The following is a 22079-nucleotide window of genomic DNA, read 5'->3' as shown; positions in this document are numbered from 1 at the left end:
AGAGAAGCCCATATTCCAATAGATGGGCAAAATATTCCAGAGCAGTAACTATGATAGTCAATAAAATAAAACATTTAAAGATATACCAGGGACTTCCCTGGTGGTCCAATGGTAAAGAATCCACCTTGCAGTACAGGGGATGCAGGTTCAATCCCTGATTAGGGAACAAGATCCCACAAGCCGCAGAGCAACTAAGCCCACGCACCGCAACTCGAGAGTCCCTGCACCACACGGGAGATCCTGCATGCAGCGACTAAGACCCGATGCAGCCAAATGTAAACAGATAATTATTAAAGTCACTACACACACAAAAACGATCTTTTTAATTAAAAATAAAGATATACTAAATTTATCACTTCTTTTCTTTATCCTTCTAGTCAATTTATAATATTAATATTTGCTAATTATATTACTTCTGGATATATATATAGTTCCTAAATAAGATATATAAAGCATAATAAAAGCTAATAAATTTAACTGAATTTTCATTTGAATATTTAACTGAATATTATTTGAAATTTAAAATTTCCTCAGAAGCACAAACATAAAACTCCAAACATAACAAGAAAAGCAACAAATTGACAGAAGACATTCATAAATAATATAGGTAGCAAAGGATTAAGACCAAGAATATATGAAGAACTTCCACAAAACAAAAAAAGTGCAAATTAAAATTAGGGAAACACAGCATTTAAAATTCATCATATTTGGAATTTTTTAAACTCCAGCCATAACAAGTGATAAGGTGATATGAAGGCATGAGTATTTATACATCACTGGCAAGAATATAAACTGATACACTACTTTGGAAAAGAACTGTAAATCTTGTAATGTTCCACATCTGCATCTTACAAATTAGCAATTCCAATTCTAGAAAGAAACTTTCTCATGTATACAAAATATATCAAAAGTTCTCATCAAAATGATAAACAGATGAAGTTATACCATGGAATACACACAACTGAGAAAAAGGACACGACGACCCTGGTCAACATGAATGGATCTCAAACAGTGATAAGTAAAAATAGCAAGTTATCAAAAAATGCATTTCATACAATACCATTATCTATATTAAGTACACATATGAAAAATAAAATTATCCAGTGTGGTATGCGTGTGTGTAATTAAAAATACACATAAGACACAGAAATAATGAAAGCCCCAAATTCAGGTGAGGGGGAGAGAAGAGGGGCTGAAAATGGTAGACAAAGCAACTGGGATGGAGAACCCACTTTCATAAACATGGTAGGTACCTTACTCCTTCTAACTTTTTATATATCTAGGACATTTCATTGATATTTTTAAACAAAAGCTATATATAAATGAGTAACACTGGATTAAGGTGTTTTTATTTTAAGAAAGACTAGTAGATTTTCAAACAAATATTTTAACAGAATATAACATATGAGCAAAAGCAAAATTAGCCAGAGCTTTTTGTTTACTCAACCACCTTATATTACTAAAGTAATTCTCATCTTTGAATATTGTGCGCCACCTTGTGTTCAAAAAGGTTTAAAGTCCTGTAAAATTCGGAAAACTGTATCTTGAAAATGGCTACTTGAAAATGGAATGGGGAGGGAGGTGGGCGGGGGTTCAGGATTGGGAACACGTGTACACCCGTGGCAGATTCATGCTGATGTATGGCTAGACCAATACAATATTATAAAGTAAAAAAAAATTATAATAAAAATTTAAAAAAGAAAGAAAAAAAGAAAATACAAATTCCTATGCTGTGTTACAAGGTTTCACTTTACTAAGCACACATAACAATGACATTAAAAAAAAAAAAAAAAAACTATTCTTGATTCTGAGGAACTTAGAAATAGTCTATCTTTCTTATTAGTTATTCCTTGTTTCAGTTGTTCACTACACTTTCAAAGTGTAATCTGCCTTTTTGACTTCATTTTAAGTATATAAAATTTTGTTAGAGAATCAAAATTACAAACATTTAAAATTCTAAAATATACTGTCATTTAAAAAAACTTACCTTTGAATGTGTGATTGATAAAGTGTCTACCCACACACGCCAGCCACCCCACTCATATTTGATTGCATGGTAAAGTAGGATTCGGAATATGGCATATACCATTTCTGTTATCTTTTGTTCATCTGAATTCTTAGGATTAAAATAGCAGAGAGAAAGCATCCACTCTTGCCACACAGAACACTGTAGCAAACTCCTGAAAATATTAAGAGGACACTGAATTATTTAAAAAGTAAATCAACTGAAAGAATTCTAAAAACGTAAAACTTTAAAACAAAATGAACAAAACAACCAGCTTTATTATGTATACAAAACAATTAAAAACAATGAGGTATTGAAAGTTCAAGTAACTGTATGGTATATTACTTGTACTACTTTAATGAAAAAGCATACAGAAAGTTCATTTCATAGTATTTAAAGCAATTTGTCCGAGAAAATGTAGGCTTATTCAAAGCTAGACTTGAACACTGCAAATAAAAGGTAACTGATCCTGCTTACCTTCTATTCTCTCTACTGTTATTAAAAAGTTTAATCATGTCAGAAAGAAATGCTCTGCGAACTTCCATGCTCTCTGGGCACTGCACAGAATTTCGAAGTAGCGTTGCAATTACTTTTAGTATCTCTGTAAGACAATTCATAAATTAGTAAAAACCACAACGTTACAAAAAATTCATGATGCAAGATCATCAGTATATTTCAATTTTATTTCCCTGACATAAATGTCTACCTAAAATACCCTCTTCTGTATTATAAAAAAAATTATCTGTGGACAAGACTGTCAAAACATTCACTAGAAATCATATATAAACAAGAAAGGAATTTTTTATTTTCATCATTAGACAGAATACTTAAATTTTAAAACTTTGTAGTAAATCAAATTAAATTATAAATGAATTAAATGACTGCTGACACCTCTCCATAATCTCTGCCAGATAATAAAGTTGATCTTAAAATATACATATTTAAATTTTTTTTAAATACTCAAAACATATATATAAAATCAAAATCTCAGAAAAAAAGAATTCTCAGCTTCTTCAACAATATGTATAATAGGCACATACTTTATCCTTTATCATTGTGAATTTTAGAAGCTATCAAGATTTTCTTCCATAATTCTAAAAGTAAAATTAGACACAAAAATATGAAAACTAAATTAAAACCTACTAAAAACTCTAAATAAATAAAACTGTTCCTGTAATACTCTTAAATATTGACTAAATTTGTACTATAAATTTTAAGAAAAGGAATGCTTAAAATATATAAAAATCAAAGTAGAATGATCAAATATCCCAAAGTTTTACACAAATAAAAATTGAGGAATTCTAAACCTGCAATTGGCCAAGATTTTTGGTGTTTCTAAAGCAAAAAGTTCAAAATATCAAATAAAAGATATTTTATCATAAACTTAATGACAATTTTTGAATTCTTCTAATGACGAAGTCTACCTGAACAATGATTACCATGACAATAATATCCACTAACTTTGAGGATATACTACTGTGAGACACTTTTTTAGAAAATACAGATATTAATACATATAATCCTCACAAAATGATAACTAGATACTATTATCATCTGGATTGTAGAGATACTATTATTTACCCATTTGGACAAATTAATGTACCCCAAAATCACTTAGCTGTTAATACTGAAAAGCAGACATACCATTTTTTAAATACCACAGTGTACAGATTATCTTTTCTGCTAATATATTACACAGACAATATATTTAAAGTTCTTACTTCAATAAGTCATCTTTCCCATAACTACATAAAATATATTTTATATTATATATATTATCAAGGCTGGATGAAGCACAAGCTAGAATCAAGATTGCCTAAAGAAATATCAATAATCTTAGATATACAGATGATACCACCACTGTGGCAGAAGAGGAACTAAAGAATCTCTTGATGAAAGTAAAAGAGGAGAGTGAAAAAGCTGGTTTAAAACTAAACATGTTGATATATGGCAAAACCAATACAATATTGTAAAGTTTAAAAATAAAATAAAACTAAACATTCAAAAACAAAGATTATGGCATCCAATTCCATCACTTCAAAGCAAAAAGATAAGGAAAAAAAAGAAACAGTGACAGACTTTATTTTCTTGGGCTCCAAAATCACTGTGGATGGTGACTGCAGCCATGAAATTAAAAGACGCTTGCTCCTTGGAAGAAAAGCTATGACCAACCTAGACAGCATTTTAAAAAAACAAAGACACCACCACTTTGCCAACAAATGTCCTTATAGTCAAAGCTATGGTTTTTCCAGTAGTCATGTATAGATATGAGAGCTAGACCATAAAGAAGGCGAGTGCTGAAGATCAGATGCTTTCAAACTTCGGTGCTATAAAACACTCTTGAGAATCCCCTGGACAGCAAGCAGATCAGATTAATACAACCTAAAAGAAATCAAGCCTGAAAAGTCACTGGCAGGACTGATACTGAAGCTGAAACTCCAACACTTTGGCCACCTAATGTGAAGGGTCGGCTCATTAGAAAAGACCGTGATGCTGGGGAAGACTGAAGCCAGGAGGAGAAGGGGATGACAGAGGATGAGATGGTTGGATGGCATCACTGACTGGATGGACATGAGTCTGAGCAAGCTCCAGCAGACAGTGAAGGACAGGAAAGGTGGCATGTGCAGTCCATGGGTTGCAAAGAGTTGGACATGACTGAACAAATGAACAACAACAATATAATCGAGGTATTTTTTCCTTTTTTACTCTATAAAATAATGATATCACAATTACTTGGAGGCTAAGAAAAATTAAACACACACATGACATGTGTTTTTAAAATTAGTACTGAAACAGTATCACAAACATGAACACAACTCATCACACAAAAAGTAATTTAATGTATAAATTCCACAAACCAGTTGTTTTAATATCACTAATCTTAAAAAGCAAGATGAGAAATGTACACATTTTATAAGTCCTTAAGAATTCTAAATATCAAAAGAAAAGATTATTAACCAAGACTAAGCTCTTAAACAATTAAGAAGACAGATATTTTTCAATTCCACACTTCGTATTCTTAACTTGACAGGAATTTAAAAAGAAAGCCACTTTCTTGGTCCATGTAACTTAGCCTATCATCACCTAAACAGTACAGTCAAAACTTTACCAAAAATCTGAACATAGATCTTATGCATATAATTCTTGAAAATCTGTATATAAACATTTCCCCATGACCTAAGGTAAATTTGAAATTATAGTCAACATCAAACACAAACAAAACTACTATTATATTAATGTCTATAATGAAATGTTATCTAAACAATGTGTTTCCAACAATATCAACTTTAGGTTCTTCAGTGCCTTTCCATTTGGTAACAAAATGTACTTATAAAAAACAAGTTAAAAGGAAGGGAACGGGAGAAATGGGTGAAGGCGCTCAAAAACTAGAAGCTTCCAGTTACAAGGTGAATAAGTTCCGTGGATGTAACCTTTAACCTGGAGACGACAGATAACAATACTGCATTATGCGTTTGAAAGTGCTAAGGGTATTCACCACATGTAACACAAAAAATTAAAACCACGTAGAGCCATGGATGCGCTCACTAACATTACTGTGGTAATCATCTCACAACGTGTATCAATTCATTACACTGTACACCTTGAAATTACACAACCTTGTAATGTCAGCTATGTAACAATAAATCTTGAAAAACAAAAACCAAATATCAAAAACAAAGTATATTAAATACATACGAGGATTCTGTATCTTTACTGAAGAATCAGGATCTGGATGTTGTTTATGTATCACTTGAGTGCAAATCTGTTCTATGAGAATCTACAGAAATGAAACACCAGACTGGATTAGCATAATCACTATATCACTATTACTATTAATGAACTTTAAGTACAACACTAATCAACATTATAACCCTATTTTAAAGTAATTATAAAATGAGACATCAAATAGTCAATACAATGGAGAAAATACTTAAACAGAGATGTCCACACTGTTTAATAACTCACAGACTAACAGATTAAGATGTAGCAGTGTGTCTTTAAATAACTAGTTTCAAAATCATACATCAAACCTAAATGCTTTTATTTCATCTACACATTAGTCAACTCAATTATATAGGTATTTTTTGCTAAAAATTAGTTAAGATTAAATGCTCACTGCATTCCTACCTCAAATAAGACATTATACGTTGTCATTGTGATTAAATTTGTCTGAAGCATGAGTCTTTCAGCTAACAATGAAAACAACCCATGTCCAAGCATGACTTCAGCTTTTCTTCTGCAATTACACAGAAAAAAAAAATCAAATGCCAAGTTTTACTATTTACTATTTAGTTGATGAAGGCGACACAAAAATGTTTTTCACAAAAGTAACAAATTCCAGCTCAATAATGCCCCCAATTTCCTTCAACCTAGAACTTACAAGGCCACAAAATCTTTTAAGTACAGAAATACAAACTACAATATGGGAACAACTAAAGTTTAAAAAAAATACGACTGGTTATGCCACAGCACAGCAAAAATCATCACCAAAATCTTCACAGTTTGATTCAGCCCCTCACTCATGTCTGACTCTTTGCAACCCCCTGGATTGCAGCACTCCAGGCTTACCTGTCCGTCACCAACTCCCAGAGCTTGCTCAAACTCGTGTCCATCAAATCAGTGATACCATCCAACCATCTCATCCTCTGTTGTCCCCTTCTCCTCCTGCCCTCAATCTTTCCCAACATCAAGGTCTTTTCCAATGAGTCAGTTCTTTGCATCAGGTAGCCAAAGTATTGGAGTTTCAGCTTCAGCATCAGTCCTTCCAATGAACACTCAGGACTGATTTCCTTTAGGATGGACTGGTTGGATCCCCTTGCAGTCCAAGGGACTCTCAAGAGTCTTCTCCAACACGACAGTTCAAAAGCATCAATTCTTTGGCACCCATTTTTCTTTATGGTCCAACTCTCATATCTATACATGACTACTGGAAATATCATAGCTCTGACTAGTCAAACCTTTGTCGGCTTTTTAATATGCTGTCTAGGTTGGTCATAGCTTTTCTTCCAAGGAGCAAGTGTCTTTTAATTTCATGGCTGCAGTCACCATCTGCAGTGATTTTGGAGCCAAAGAAAATAAAGTCTCTCACTGTTTCCACTGTATCCCCATCTAATTGCCATGAAGTGATGGGACTGGATGCAATGCCCTTCATTTTTTGAACGCTGAACATTACTTTGCCAACAAAGGTCTGTCTAGTCAAAGCTATGGTTTTTCCAGTAGTCATGTATAGATCTGAGAGTTGGACTATAAGACCGAAGAATTGATGCTTTTGAACTGTGGTGTTGGAGAAGACTCTTGAGAGTCCCTTGGACTGCAAGGAGATCCATCCAGTTCATCCTAAAGGAAATCACTCCTGAATATTCATTGGAAGGACTGATGCTGAAGCTGAAACTCCAATACTTTGGCCACCTGATGAGAAGAACTGAGTCATTAGAAAAGATTCTGATGTTGGGAAAGATTGAAGGCAGGAGGAGAAGGGGACGACAGACGATGAGATGGTTAAATGACAGCCTGACTCAACGGACATGAGTTTGAGTAAACTCCGGGAGTTGGCGATGGACTCGGAGGCCTGGCGTGCTTCAGTCCGTGGGGTTGCAAAGAGTCGGACACGACTGAGAGACTGAATTGAACTGAACTGAACCATGAATAATAATCTAAAGCCAAATCTTCACAGCAATTTTTTACTAACTAGCAGCTACCATGAATAATCATCTAAAGCCAAATAAGTAGAAAAACAATGTGAAAGAAAAGGTAGAAAACATGCAAGAGAATTTTTAAAGGAACACTGTGAAGGTAAACACACTAAAATTAAACTTTCAAGCAGAAACTAAGAAACTGAAGGATTACAAACTTAATTCTACCCCTGGCTTTGTCAAATGTTTTCTCCAAATGGCTGGATAGTATATATTTACAGTTTTGTGTACCATGCTCTCTGCAGCACTAACTCAACACTGCTGCTGTATAAACAGCCATAGATAATAAGCAAATAAATGATTGTGGCTGTGTTCCAATGTAACCTTATGTACAGTCAGCCAGCTGGATTCAACACAGACTACAAAGTTAGCAATACTTTTCTACCACCAAAACTGTTAATTTTTATAATAAACCAATTCTGGTATAAGGAACAATAGGTAGGACAAGAACGTCTGCATTCAGTTAAGAAAAGAAGAATGCAGGTTTCAGTTTTTAGTTATATATATAACAGAATACAGTATGTGACAAATACCCAAGTTAATTCTGCTAGCTATATACTACAGATGAAGCAAATGGTGATCAAGCCCCCTGAAAGAAGTCCTCACCTAGATTTACTTAGAATTCAACTTACACAAATGTATTCTCATAGTGAACAAAATGCAGAAAAATTAAAATAGAAACAGAAACAATATACTCCTATTCCCTACTTTATTTTTAATATGTAGAAAGAGGACTAAACTTATATAGAATTTTATGAATAAAAATAAATAAAAAACAGACTAGAGGAACCACACGTAAATACTATCCCAAAGATTTATAAAACTGATATGTAATATGCAACAGTCCATTTTAGATTTCATGCATACTCACTTTGGGGCCAGGTGTTTTAAAAAATAGCCCATTGCCTTGAGAGCCTGTACTCTGATTCCTTCACTTGTTGATGCCAGAAGTTTATAGATAACACTGAATAAATTAAAATTTAAAACAAATTACTATGAGTATCTTTCAAAAGTAAATATCTTATATATGCATATTTTTTCATATAGTCACACAATTATAAACCTTAGTCACACAATTATAAACCTATCTTCAAGTAAGGTATGATTGAATTTAATATACATTTCTAACATTTAAAAATTTGCTTATCAACTATATGTTCTCTTCAAGAAACTCACTTTAAATATAAAAATATATACAGATAAGTAATTGAATGGACAAAAATATACCATCTTAATAACTAATCAAAAATAAGAGTAACTACATTAATTTCAGACAGATTTCAAAGTATGGAAAGTTATCGGGGATAAAGAAGGACATTGTATCATGATAAACAGGTCAATTCTCCAATATGACCTAACAGTCCTTAACATGCATGTACCTAGCTACAGAGCCTAAAAGTACATAAGGCAAAAACTTACAGAAGTGCAAGGAGAAACAATTAATCCATTATCATAGTGGGAGATTTCAAAACCCCTTTCTCAGAAAAAGACAGACCCAGCAGGCAGAAAATCAGTAAGCACATAGTTAATCTCAAAAATAGAATCAAACAACTGGATGTCACTGATATCTATGCACTACTTCCAGGCTACCCAGGTGACCCGGTGGTAAAGAACCCGACTGCCAGTTCAGGAGATGCAAGAGGCGCGGGTTAGATCCCTGTGACAGATGACCTGCAGGGAAACGGCAACCCACTACAATGTTCCTGCCTGGAAACGTTCGTGGAGGGGCCTGGAGGACTCCAGTTCATGCGGTTGCCAGGAGCTGAACACAACTGACCACACACACACGTGCTACTTGCTTGTACAACAGTAGAAACACACACTTTTCTTCAGCTCACACAGAACATTCACCAAATAGACCACATCCAGGACCATAAAAACACATAAACAACAAATATAAAGACCGGAGATTACATAACACCGGCTCCAAAACCACATGAAATTAAACTAGAAATCAATAATAGATAACTGCAAAACACCAAAATACTTCTAAATAAAAGGTGGGTTAAGGAAGAAATCTCAAAAAATTAAAAGCATTTTCAACTAAACGAAAATGAAAGCACAACTTATAAAAATTTGTGGGATGTTGCAAAAGCAGCACTTACAGGAAAATTTACAGCACTGAATACATATATTCTAACAGAAAAGAAGAAAGATCTAAAATCAATAACCTAAGCTTTTACTCTAGGGCATCTGGATGAGAAAATTCAATTGAAAGTAAGCAGAAGAAAAACAATAAGCACTGGAGTAGGAATCAATAAAAAATGGAGAAAATCAATAAAAATGAAACTTGATTCTTCAAAAAGACCAATAAAATCAATAAGCTTCCTTGGAAGCTAAGAAAAAAAGAGAAAGGACATAATTCACTAATGTCACATATAAAAAGAGGGATATAACTACAGATGCCATGCCCATATAAAAGAATATTATGAACTCTACGCCCACAAATTCTATAACCTACATGCAATAAGCCAATGCCTTGAAAGACATCATCTGCCAAAATATACATAAGAAAAAATAAAAGATATGAATAGGTTTATATCTACTAAAGATACTGAATAACCACCAAAATTGAAAGTACCAAACCATTTTCACTGGTAAAATCTACTAAACATTTGGGGAAGAAATTATACCAGTTCTCTACCAGCTCCATCAGAGCACAGAAGCAGAAGGAATACTCCTAACTTACTCGCATTCTGAGCCACCATTACCCTATACCAAAACCAGAAGAAAACACTGCAAGAAAACGACCAATATCTTACATTAGACAAATATCTCACATAATAGAGATGAAAAATCCTCAACAAAACATCAGCAAGTCAAATCCAAAAAAGTATAAGAAGTATATACGATGACCAAGTGAGATTTATCCTGGGTATACAAGGATAGTTTCACATCTGAAAATCAATTAAGGTAATCATCACATAAACACATAAGCAAAGTTATCAGTTATATCAGTAGATAAAAAAAAAATTTTTACAAATCCAACAGCCATTCATGTTAAAAACTCTAAATAAACTAAGGACAGAGGGTTAACTTTCTCAACTTGATAAAGACTATCTACAAAAAACCTACAGCTAACATCACACTCAATGGGAAAAAAATTCAAAACTTTACTACTTAGATCAAGTGAAAGGCACGACTGTCCCCTCTCACCATTCCTTTACAATATCATACCAAATTTTCTTCCTAAAGTGGTAAAGCAAGAAAAGTAAATATACGTACAGACTGCGAAGGAACATATAACACAATCCGTGTTTGCAGATGACATGATCACCTACGAAGAACATCTAGGACTGACTGACAAAATAAATCATGGAAATAGGAAGCGATTATAGCAAGGTTGAAAAATACAAAATTGATATCCAAAGTCAATTGCTTTCCTATATACCAACAATAAACAAGCCAAAGGACTTAATAGATACTTCATCAAGGGAGATACACAGATGGCAAATAAGAATACAAAAAGATGCTCTACATCATAGGGAAATGCAAATGAAAACACAAATAAAACACCTATTAGAATGGCCAAACACCACCAAATGCTGGTGAGGGGGAGAAGCAACACAAATTATCACCCTCAGAAGAAACTGAAAGCATAGCCACTCTGGAAGACAGTTTGGAAGTTTCTTACAAAACTAAATACACTTTTACCATACAATCCAGCAACTGCACTCTTTGGTACTTATCCAAAGGAACTGAAAACATATTTTCAGGGAAAACTGACATATGCATGTTTATACCAGCTTTACATGTAACTGCAAAAACTCGCAAGCAACCAAGATGTCCTTGATCAATGCATAAATAAACTGTAGACATCCAACCAATGAAATATTATTCAGGCCTACAAGAAATGAGCTATCAAGCTATGAAAAGCCTTTTGGTTGAAAGCCTCAGATTGAAAAAAATACATACTAAATGATACTAACTATATGGCATTCTAGAAAAGGCAGAACAAGGGAGACAATAAAAAGATTAGTGGTTGTGGGTTTGGTGGGTGGGGGGTGCTGAGAGAAGGATGAACAGGCAAAGTACAGAAGATTTTGACAGCAGTGAAATATTCTGAATGCCAGGGTAATGATGAACATATACATTCAACCAACCAAGATGGAGTAAGGACAACAGAGCTTCTCTTCCTATGTATCAGAACTATAAACTACAGACAAATAGAAAAGTAATTTTGCAAGTACTCTGAAGACTACAAAAAAGCAGGTGCATTGGTGTGGAGAAGTTAATACTTAGGCATTACACATTTTATAGGTAAGAGTCTGAATTTTTACTTTTCTCTTGTAAATCTGACCCACAGTCTATATCTCAGAGTAATTTTCTTTCAGAAGTTTAAGTAGCTAATATCGTGAGAAAAACGATCCTTCAGGTTACAGGAATTAAGAAAATGGGTTCCTACAGACTAGAGGCCTGGAAAAGCATATGGAAAACCACTCCAGTATTCTTGCCTGGAAACTCCCCTTGGACAGAGGAGCCTGGTAGGCCACAGTCCAATTCAGTTCAGTTGCTCAGTCGTGTGTGACTCTGCAACCCCATGGACTGCAGCAGGCCAGGCTTCCCTATTCATCACCAACTCCAGGAGCTTGCTCAAACTCACGTCCACTGAATCGATGACGACATCCAACCATCTCACCCTCTGTCATCCCTTTCTCTTCCTGCCTTCAATCTTTCCCAGCAACAGGATCTTTTCCAATGAGTCAGTTCTTCACATTGGGTAGCCAAAGTATTGGAGTTTCAGCTTCAGCATCAGCATCAGTCCTTCCAATGAATATTCAAGACTGAAATTCCCTTAGGATTGACTGGCTTGACTTCCTTGCAGTCCAAGGGACTCTCAAGAGTCTTCTCCAACACCACAGTTCAAAAGCATCAATTCTTCAGCTCTCAGCCTTCTTTATGGTCCAACTCTCACATCCATACATGACTACTGAAAAAAACCATAGCTTTGACTAGATGGACCTTTGTCGGCAAAATAATGTGTCTGCTTTTTAATATGTTGTCTAGGTTGGTCACAGCTATCCTTCCAAGAAGCAAGGTTCTTTTAATTTCATGGCAGCAGTCACCGTCTGCAGTGATTTTGGAGCCCCCAAAAATAGTCTGTCACTGTTTCCATTGTTTCCCCATCTATTTGCATTGAAATGATGTAACCGGATGCCATGATCTTCACTTTTTAAATGCTGAGTTTTAAGCCAACTTTTTCACTCTCCTCTTTCATTTTCATCAAGAGGCTCTTCAGTTCTTCTTCACTTACTGCCTTAAGAGTGGTATCATCTGCATATCTGAGGTTATTGATATTTCTCCTGGCAATCTTGATTTCAGCTTGTGCTTCATCCAGCCCAGCATTTCACATGAGGTACTCTGCATATTAAGTTAAATTAGCAGGGTGACAATATACAGCCTTGATGAACTCCGTTCCCAATTTGGAACCAGTCTGTTCTTCCATGTCTGGTTCTAACTGTTGCTTCTTGACTTACATACAGGTTTCTCAGGAGGCAGGTCAGGTGGTCTGGTATTTCCATCTCTTAAAGAATTTTCCACAGTTTGTTGTGATCTACACAGTCAATGGCTTTGACGTAATCAATAAAGCAGAAGTAGATGTTTTTCTGGAACTCTCTTGCTTTTTTGATGGTTAAACAGATGTTGGCAATTTGATCTCTGGTTCCTCTGCCTTTTCTAAATCCAGCTTGAACATCTGGAGGTCCTCAATTCATGTACTGCTGAAGCCTAGCTTGGAGAGTTTGGAGCATTACTTTGCTAGCGTGTGAGATGAGTGCAACTGTGAGGTAGTTTGAACATTCTCTGGCATTGCCTTTCTTTGGGATTGGATGAAAACTGACCTTTTTCCAGTCCTGTGGCTTCTGCTGAGTTTTCCAAATCTGCTGGCATATTGAGTGCAGCATTTTCACAGTATCATCTTTTAGGATTTGAAATAGCTCAACTGGAATTCCATCACCTCCACTAGCTTTGTTTGTAGTAATGCTTCCTAAGGCCCCCTTGATTTTGGACTCCAGGATGTCTGGTTCTAGGTGAGTGATCACACCATCATGGTTATCTGGAAAATGACGATTTTTTCTGTATAGTCCTTCTGTGTTTCTTGCCAGCTCTTCTTAGTATCTTCTGTTTCTGTTAAGTCCATACCATTTCTGTCCTTTATTGGGTCACAAAGAGCGGACACAACAGAAGCAACTTAGCACACACAGACTAGAGAAGGTAGGAGACTCCTAAATAACTAGGAGCAAACAAAGGGGAAGAATCCGCAAGACCTGTGTAAAAACCTTCAAAAGCCACAAACTGACCTAAGAGATGCAATGTATGGGACAAACTCAGACCACAGGATCAATCAAGTCTTTCTAAAGAAGATGTGAATTATCACCCAGTTCTCACCTTAATCCCTGAGTGGTGTGTGTACAAGAAAAACTTAAAGAAGACGAGAGGTTTTAAAAATGAAGGGAGAAGAGAACAACCACTTATAGAGGACAGGCAGAACTTGAAGACTGACCTTTCCTGCTAAAACAAAAAACAAAAATCAACATTTGTTAACGGATCACAAGATGCAAAGATTATAGGTTAGGGTTAGGGAGTATTTCCCAAATAATTCTATGAGGTCAGCATTTACTCTGACATTTAAATCAGTAGACTGAATGAAGTCAATTACCCTTCATAATGTGGGTACCTCATTTGAACAGTTAAAGGCCTTAATAGAAAAGCAAAAAACTGACCTCCCTAGAAGAAGAGGGAATTATGCCAGCAGACAGACTTTAATCTCAAACTGCAACATCAACTCTTATCTGGATCTCCACCTGCCAGCCTACCCTGCAAATTTTGGACCTGTCAGCTTCTACAATCACATAAGCCAATTCCTTAACATACATGTCTGTCTGTCTCTCTCTCTCTCTCTCACACACACACACACACACATGCACACAAACACTTTTGGTTGTGCTTCTCTGGGAATTTCTGAAAATGCACTCCCTAAGTATAATGCATAAAGTCCTCTTCTATCTTATACACAAAGTATCGAAAAACAACAAATCAAAAGTCTGTTATAAAAGACTGGTTGCTGTTGTCATTCAGTTGCTAAGTCATGTCCCACTCTCTGCAACCCCACGGACTGTAGCATGCCAGGCTCCACTGTCGCCCACTATCTCCCAGTTTGCTGAAATTCATGTCCATTGGGTTGATGATGCCATCCAACCATCTCATCCTCTGCTTCCCCCTTCTCCTTTTGCCTTCAATCTTTCCCAGCATCAAGGTCTTTTCCAATAAACTGGCTCTTCGCATCAGGCAGTCAATGTATTGGAGCTTAACCAACGGCCCTTAAATCAATATTCAGAGTTGATTTTCTTTAGGACTGGCTGGTTTAATCTCCTTGCTGTCCAAGACTCTGAAGAGTTTTCTCCAGCAAAATTCAAAAACATCAGTTCTTCAGCACTTAGCCTTCTTTATGGTCCCACTCTCACATCTGTACACAACTACTAGAAAAGCCACAGCTTAGACCATACAGACCTTTGTGGGCAAAGTGACAGCTCTGCTTTTTAATACACTGTCTAGGTTTGTCATAGCTTTTCTTCCAAGGAGCAAGCATCTTTTAGTTTCATGACTACAGTCACCATCCACAGTGATTTTGGAGCCTAAGAAAATAAAGTTTGTCACTGCTTCCACTTTTTCACCATCTATTTGCCATGAATTGATGGGACCAGATGCCATGATCTTAATTTTTTGAATGCTGAGTTTGAAGCCAGCTTTTTCACTCTCCTCTTTCACCCTCATAAAAAGGATCTTTAGTTCCTCTTCACTTTCTGCCATTAGAATGGTGTCACCTGCATATCTTGAGGTTGTTGATATTTCCCCTGGCAATTTTGATTCCTGCTAGTGATTCATCCAAGCCCAGCATTTCTGCACATAAGTTAAATAAGCAAGATTACAATATACAGCCTTGCTATACTCCTTTCCCAATTTTGAACTAGTCCATTTTTCCATGTCTGGTTCTAATTGTTGCTTCTTCACTCATATATAGGTTTTTCAAGAGAGAGGTAAGGTAGTTTGGTACTCCCATTTCTCCCATCTCTTTAAGAATTTTTCACAGTTTGCTGTGAGCCACACAGTCAAAGGTGCTAGTGTAATCAATGAAGCAGATGTTTTTCTGCAACTCCCTTACTTTCTCCATGATCCATGGTATGGAAAATTTATTATAGCTAGATTATTAAACTACTTACTGTAGCTGATCACTCAGCAAAGTATGTGTTCAACTTTTGTGCCCCAAAAACCTTCCCATTAAATGAAAGACTTAAAACAGAAGTATTCTCTTTTGTTGCTGATAATTGTTACAGACTGAATATGTGCTCCCCAATTCATATACTAAATCCCTAAGCTCAACTGTAGCTGTATTTGGAGAAGAAATCAGTTAAGTTAAAGGAGGTCAAGACATGCAAACGAGGCAAGAAAATACAGTCTGAAGGGGTAAACCTATCATCAGAACAAGATACAAACATGACAGAGAAGTTTTAAGACAGGGAATTTAAAAAAACTATGATTAGGAGGTGGGGCAGGGGGGAATTTGGGAGAAAACAGATAACAAATAAGGACCTACTGTAGAGCACAGAGAACTCTACTCAATACTCTGTAATGACCTATATGGGAAAAAAATCTAAAAAAGACTAGATATATGTATAGTTACAACTGAATCACTTTGCTGTACACTTGGAACTAACAACACTGTAAATAAACTATACTCCAATTAAAAATTTAAATAAAAAACAAAAATTAAAGGAGGTCATAAAGGTGGGTCCTGATTCAAGTGGATTAGCGTCCTTATTTTAAAAAAAAACAAAACAAAAAAAAAACAAAGAGCTTTCTGCTTTCTCACTTGCTGTCTTTCTGCCCTGTACAGAAAGGTCATGTCAGCACAGTGGGAAGGAGGCTGCCTACACTCCAAAGGGAAAGCCCTCACCAAGCCTCCCTTCAGCACCTTTATCTTGGACTTACAGTCTCCAAAACTGTGAGAAAACAAATTGTTGGTGTTTAAACTACCTGGTCTAGGATATTTTGTTACAGCATGCTGAGCAGACTAATACAATGATGACTTGGGACTGAGGTTGGAAGACGTTATATTTTAAAGGAAAGACATAGAGATCTTCTCTTAGATCACAATTGTATATTACTATTCTAGGACCTAAAGACACGTCTGTTAAGAGAATCTGACCTTACAATAGCTGTATAACAGCATTAACTATACAAACACTGGAATGATTTGCCTGATCTGTCCTCACATATTAAACAGTAACACAGCCTCTATCGCTGAAGAATTTTTCAAAAAACATAAGACATGAAATAAAAGGATCTTATATCCTGTTTTATAGGATCCAGTAACAATTTTCATTTCTAAGAACCTATCATTTAAAAACTAATCTCTTATATTAAATATATTAAAATTCTTGAAATGTTAAACTCTTACCGTAACCCATTCCTTTGGTCAAAAGCAGGTATCATAGAGTTAGGATGTTCTGACATTAATGCAACAAGCAGCTGTAGCACATCCATTAGATTGTCATCCTAAAATTATTTTAGAATTTTTTTTAAATAAGGAAAACAACTTATTTGAACAATGATTACTTCTGTAATAATGAACTAGAATATCAAAAAAATAAGTAGGCTTCTGAACAAATACACTTGTTTAAAACACACTATTTAATAAACATATTCATCTGTAGAATTCAAAATACACAACACCAAAGAATCAATTTCATAATCAAAGATATAAAATGACTATTGTACTGTGTCAAGATTTCCTAAAACATATTCCACTGTTGTAACAGGTATTGATTTACAGGTTTCTTTTTTTTTTTTAAGGAATGATTACATACCAAGAAACTGGCAGGGAAGGACAAACAGGCTGTTCTGTTTTATTACAACAAAGACAAACTGGAGCTTCAAAATGCTAAGAAGACGTTGGGAACATAGCAGTAGTGTTGGGGCAGCTAGGACCACGATGTGCACTAAGTCCCTCTAGAAACTAGTTCTGAAACCAGATCTTATGGGAAACGATAACTAGACAGTTCTCACATCCTATCTGGGAAAAAGTGTTAGCAGATCAGTCGTGTCCAACTCTTTGCAACCCCATGGACTGTAGCTTCTGTCCATGGACTTCTCCATGCAAGAATATAGGACCGGACTGCCATTCCCTTCTCCAGGGGATTTTCACAACCCAGGGATAAAACTTGGGTCTCCTGCACTGCAGGCAGATTCTTTACCATCTTAGCCATCAGGGAAGCCCCATATCATCTGTGGTTAGTATTAAAGGTATCAGTACATATTAGTCCCTCAGTCGTGTCCAGCTCTTTGCAACCCTATGGACTGCAGCACACCAGGCTTCCCTGTCCATCACCAACTCCTGGAGCTTGCTCAAACTCATGTCCATCAAGTCGATGATGTCATCCAACCATTTCATCCTCTGTTGTCCCCTTCTCCTCCCACCTTCAATCTTTCCAAGCATCAGGAAAGTCTTTTCCAATGAGTCAGTTCTCCGCATCAGGCGACCCAAGTATTGGAGCTTTAGTCCTTCCAATGATTATTCAGGACTGATTTCCTTTAGGATTGACTGGTTGGATCTCCTTACAGTCCAAGGGATTCTCAAGAGTCTTCTCCAAAACCACAGTTCAAAATCATCAATTCTTCGGCACTCAGCTTTCTTTATAGTCCAACTCTCACATCCATACATGACTACTGGAAAAATCATAGCTTTAACTAGATGGACCTTTGTCGGCAAAGTAATGTCTCTGCTCTTTAATATGCTTAGTCTGTCACCACTTTCCTTCCAAGGAGTAAGCGTCTTTTAATTTCATGGCTGCAGTCACCAACTGCACTGATTTTGGAGCCCAAGAAAATAAAGTCCGTCACTGTTTCCACTGTTTCCCCATCTATTTGCCATGAACTGATGGGACCAGATGCCATGATCTTCGTTTTTTGAATGTTGAGTTTCAAGCCAGCTTTTTCACTCTCCTCTTTCATTTTCATCAAGAGACTCTTTAGTTCTTCTTCATTTTCTGCCATAAGGGTGGTGTCACCTGCATATCTGAGGTTATTGATATTTTTCCTGGCAATCTTGATTCCAGCTTGTGCTTCATCCAGCCCGACATTTCACATGATGTACTCTGCATATAAGTTAAATAAGCAGGGTGACAACATACAGCCTTGATGTACTGCTTTCCCAATTTGGAACCAGTCCATTGTTCCATGTCCAATTCTGTTGCTTCTTGACCTGCACACAGGTTTCTCAGGAAGCAGGTCAGGTGGTCTGGTATTTCCATCTCTTAAAGAATTTTCCACAGTTTGTTGTGATCCACACAGTCAAAGGCTTTAGCATAGTCAATGAAGTAGAAATAGATGTTTTTCTGGAATTCTCTTGCTTTTTCTTTTTTTTTTTTGCTATTTTTTGTACGCCTTTTCTATGTTTCTTTCTAGAATTCTCTTACTTTTTCTCTATCTATATACGTGGTAATAATAAACTTTTCATTTTTTAATTTGTCCAAGGCAGACATGATGTGATAAACACCACTAGACTCACCACCTGGGCCACAGAAATATATACTGCAAGCCCATCTGCGTACAGACTGCCTCTTGACATTTTTTAAAATGGACATTGCAGTGGTGTTGGGGGTCTCATCACCCAAGTGGAGAACAGGGAAGCAAAATTTTTTCCCAAAACTTTAAGGTGGGTTTTTGTTTGGGGCAGCATATTTTTCTCCCCTCGCTGGATTTGTACTTTTAAATCTTAAATGATACACTGTTAGGCATGGCAGGTAGTATAAGAAGCAATGGAGAAGTGTTTAAAATGCCCGTGTTAGCTAACAGGTTTCTGAATTTATTGCTGTATCTCCAGAGAGAAGGCTGGAGAAGGTAACAAGAAGATTTCCTATCAGCTACTGCAGCCTTAAAACAAAGTTGGTATCTCTTTGGACTTTAAAATTGTTCCTATGCAGCTTCTTTTATTTTTGCTTAATCAGACACAAAGGGAAGCATGAGCAGGGAAAGATCAATAGATGTTTATTGGGTGAACACACTTCTGTATATGGCATAATTTGATAACATTTGCAGAACAGCACAAGAATAAGCACATAGGAGTTCTGAAATCTACAAATTTCAAGAAAACCCTTCACAGTCTTTGTTGACTATTTCGTATCTCATGCGGGCCTTATTGGGCATTACTAACCCACAGATACAAAGGAAAGCAGCAGGCAGTCATCCCTATGGTGCCCTGAGTCCAGGTTCATTCACTGCTTTTTAATTCTCGCTGTGGCAGCTACTTCAATATTTAATTCTCAATATGCTAAATAAATCATCTAGAGGTAGGGCACTGGGGCTTTGGAAAAGTATGATTTGAAAGACCCAAAAAATATCTGATTTAATAGTTTCGGGGTAACAGATCACTGTGACTTCCAGTTTCTCAGTTATGAAATATTTTGGTCCCAAATGGTCAAGAAAATCTAAAAAGAGACTACCCTACTCAAGAGGAAAATGAAATCATAATTATTAATGTTTCGGTCAAACACGATGCTACCAAGAAATTTAACCCATTCTTTTCTGCCCCAATTAACAAAGACAGATCCAAACCACATCTCTTATCTACTAATGATTTTAAAAGCCACTATTCTCATGCTGTAACAAATATGTTAACTCTTAAAAGATGAATTATACGCAGGAATATCAGTTATCATATAAACGCCATGCTTTATATGAAATTCACTTCCAGATTTAACTTATATAAAATACATTTAATTGTATTATTTATTTAGACTACATCGGGCATATATCAAATTTTCCCAACTCTCTAAAGGAAAAAACTCCAGACATTTCAACCGGTTTAACCTCCTTTACAACCACATAATTTTAAATCAACTATAAATGAGTGATTTAACAGTATCTGATTATGCAAAATCAGTGGGAAGAGTATGTTAAGAATTCAAAAGTCTAATCATTTGTAGTCATTTTTGTTATCTATTTTTCCATTTATTATACTGGTACCTGGAAATACACTGAAAGTATTTTTTGGTTATTAGGTTATTCTTTAGTCTTATTAGGTTAATGAGATCTAATTTTAATACTTTTTAAAGCCTCTCAAGCTTATTCACAGAGGCATGTTGTGGTAATAAAGAATATTTAAATATAAATTGCTAAGATTTAGTTCCTAGATACATTTACTCTCCATTCTGAGCACAGGTACAGGCATAGTTACATCATTAATGAGAGAGTTCTTTAACTCTTTTTTGTTTAAAAAAACCCATAATATAACTTCAAAAAATAAAATCCCAACATATAAAATTCACGTTACCTCATGCATAGTGAGTAGATAATTAAGAATGGCCTGTAGTTCATCTTCCTTTACTCCATTATCCTTAAAAAACATAATACAAGTATTTTATACTTACATATAAAAAACTTTTTTGAAAAGGAAAATTACACACACAGATTTGCCAACTTGGTCAGTTGCTATAAACATAAAAAAATAATGTAATATAGAATCTAAACCAAAAAATAATAATAATAATAATCTAAACCTAAAATAAAAACTCAGGGAAGCACTAAAGACATGCAGTAGGCAACACAATGTAGAAAGTCCAAAGAGATTAGACGTCAGCACTGTTTTCAGCGCCTTATAATACGGATAGATGATAACCTATCTAGTAGAGCTTCAGAATTCTGAAGTAAGCAAAAACGATCACTGAGGTAAGTATAAGGGTATTACACCCATCACTCCTTTAAATACAGAAGATAACTTTTCTGTTTATCTTTTTCTATTAAATTTGGAGACTGAAATGAGCAGTTTCTAAAATTACCAAGTTAAAATGTCAGGTACTAAAAACTGAGTAGTAATTTCAGTGGGAAAAACACTGCACTTTTTAGTATGAATGCATTATGAAAATTTCCAAGGTACTGTACTATTGATCATAAAACAAACATGAAATTTCAAAAAAGAACAATAAGATAAGTAGAAACAAAACACACTAGGAAAGAACATAAAGAGACAATGTAAAGGATAAATTTTTAAATAAACGGAAATAAGATATCTGATTCTGAAAGATATACCAACAGTTAGGTCCATTTACCACAATATTATGTGGCAGCTAATAAAACATTAAACTATAAAGAATACAAAATAAAATGATATAGAAAAATACTGAATAAAATATTGAGAACAAATATATTTATATGTTGGCATCTTATAAAACCAAAACATCTTCCTGAAAAATAATATTAAATGTTACTTTACTGATAGTGGAAGGAAATGGAACAAAATGTAATCATTTCTATCCAGTGTGTTTTTATACAGGAAAATTATTTTTCAAAATCTGGATGTCAGATACAGGGAATCTCTAAAAATG

General features: G+C 35.4%; 1 protein-coding gene across 8 annotated transcripts in view; it reads right to left on the bottom strand.

Annotated features, from left to right (window-relative positions):
• Positions 1–22079, bottom strand: part of LRBA (LPS responsive beige-like anchor protein) — a 757794-nt gene that overhangs the window by 609536 nt on the left and 126179 nt on the right. For all 8 annotated transcript variants that reach the window (XM_070770117.1, XM_070770116.1, XM_070770115.1 and 5 more), the window contains exons 16-22: positions 21029–21091; positions 17156–17253; positions 8570–8662; positions 6134–6242; positions 5702–5783; positions 2483–2606; positions 1988–2180 (exon numbers count right to left, since the gene is read on the bottom strand). In XM_070770117.1, coding sequence (XP_070626218.1) covers positions 1988–2180; positions 2483–2606; positions 5702–5783; positions 6134–6242; positions 8570–8662; positions 17156–17253; positions 21029–21091 — 762 coding nt within the window. The remainder of the gene's footprint in view (positions 1–1987; positions 2181–2482; positions 2607–5701; positions 5784–6133; positions 6243–8569; positions 8663–17155; positions 17254–21028; positions 21092–22079) is intronic.

This window comes from Bos indicus, chromosome 17, assembly GCF_029378745.1.
Source record: "Bos indicus isolate NIAB-ARS_2022 breed Sahiwal x Tharparkar chromosome 17, NIAB-ARS_B.indTharparkar_mat_pri_1.0, whole genome shotgun sequence".
Taxonomy (NCBI): domain Eukaryota; kingdom Metazoa; phylum Chordata; class Mammalia; order Artiodactyla; family Bovidae; genus Bos; species Bos indicus.
Note: the sequence above shows the minus strand (reverse complement) of the source record. Positions and strands in the feature narration are given on the sequence as shown.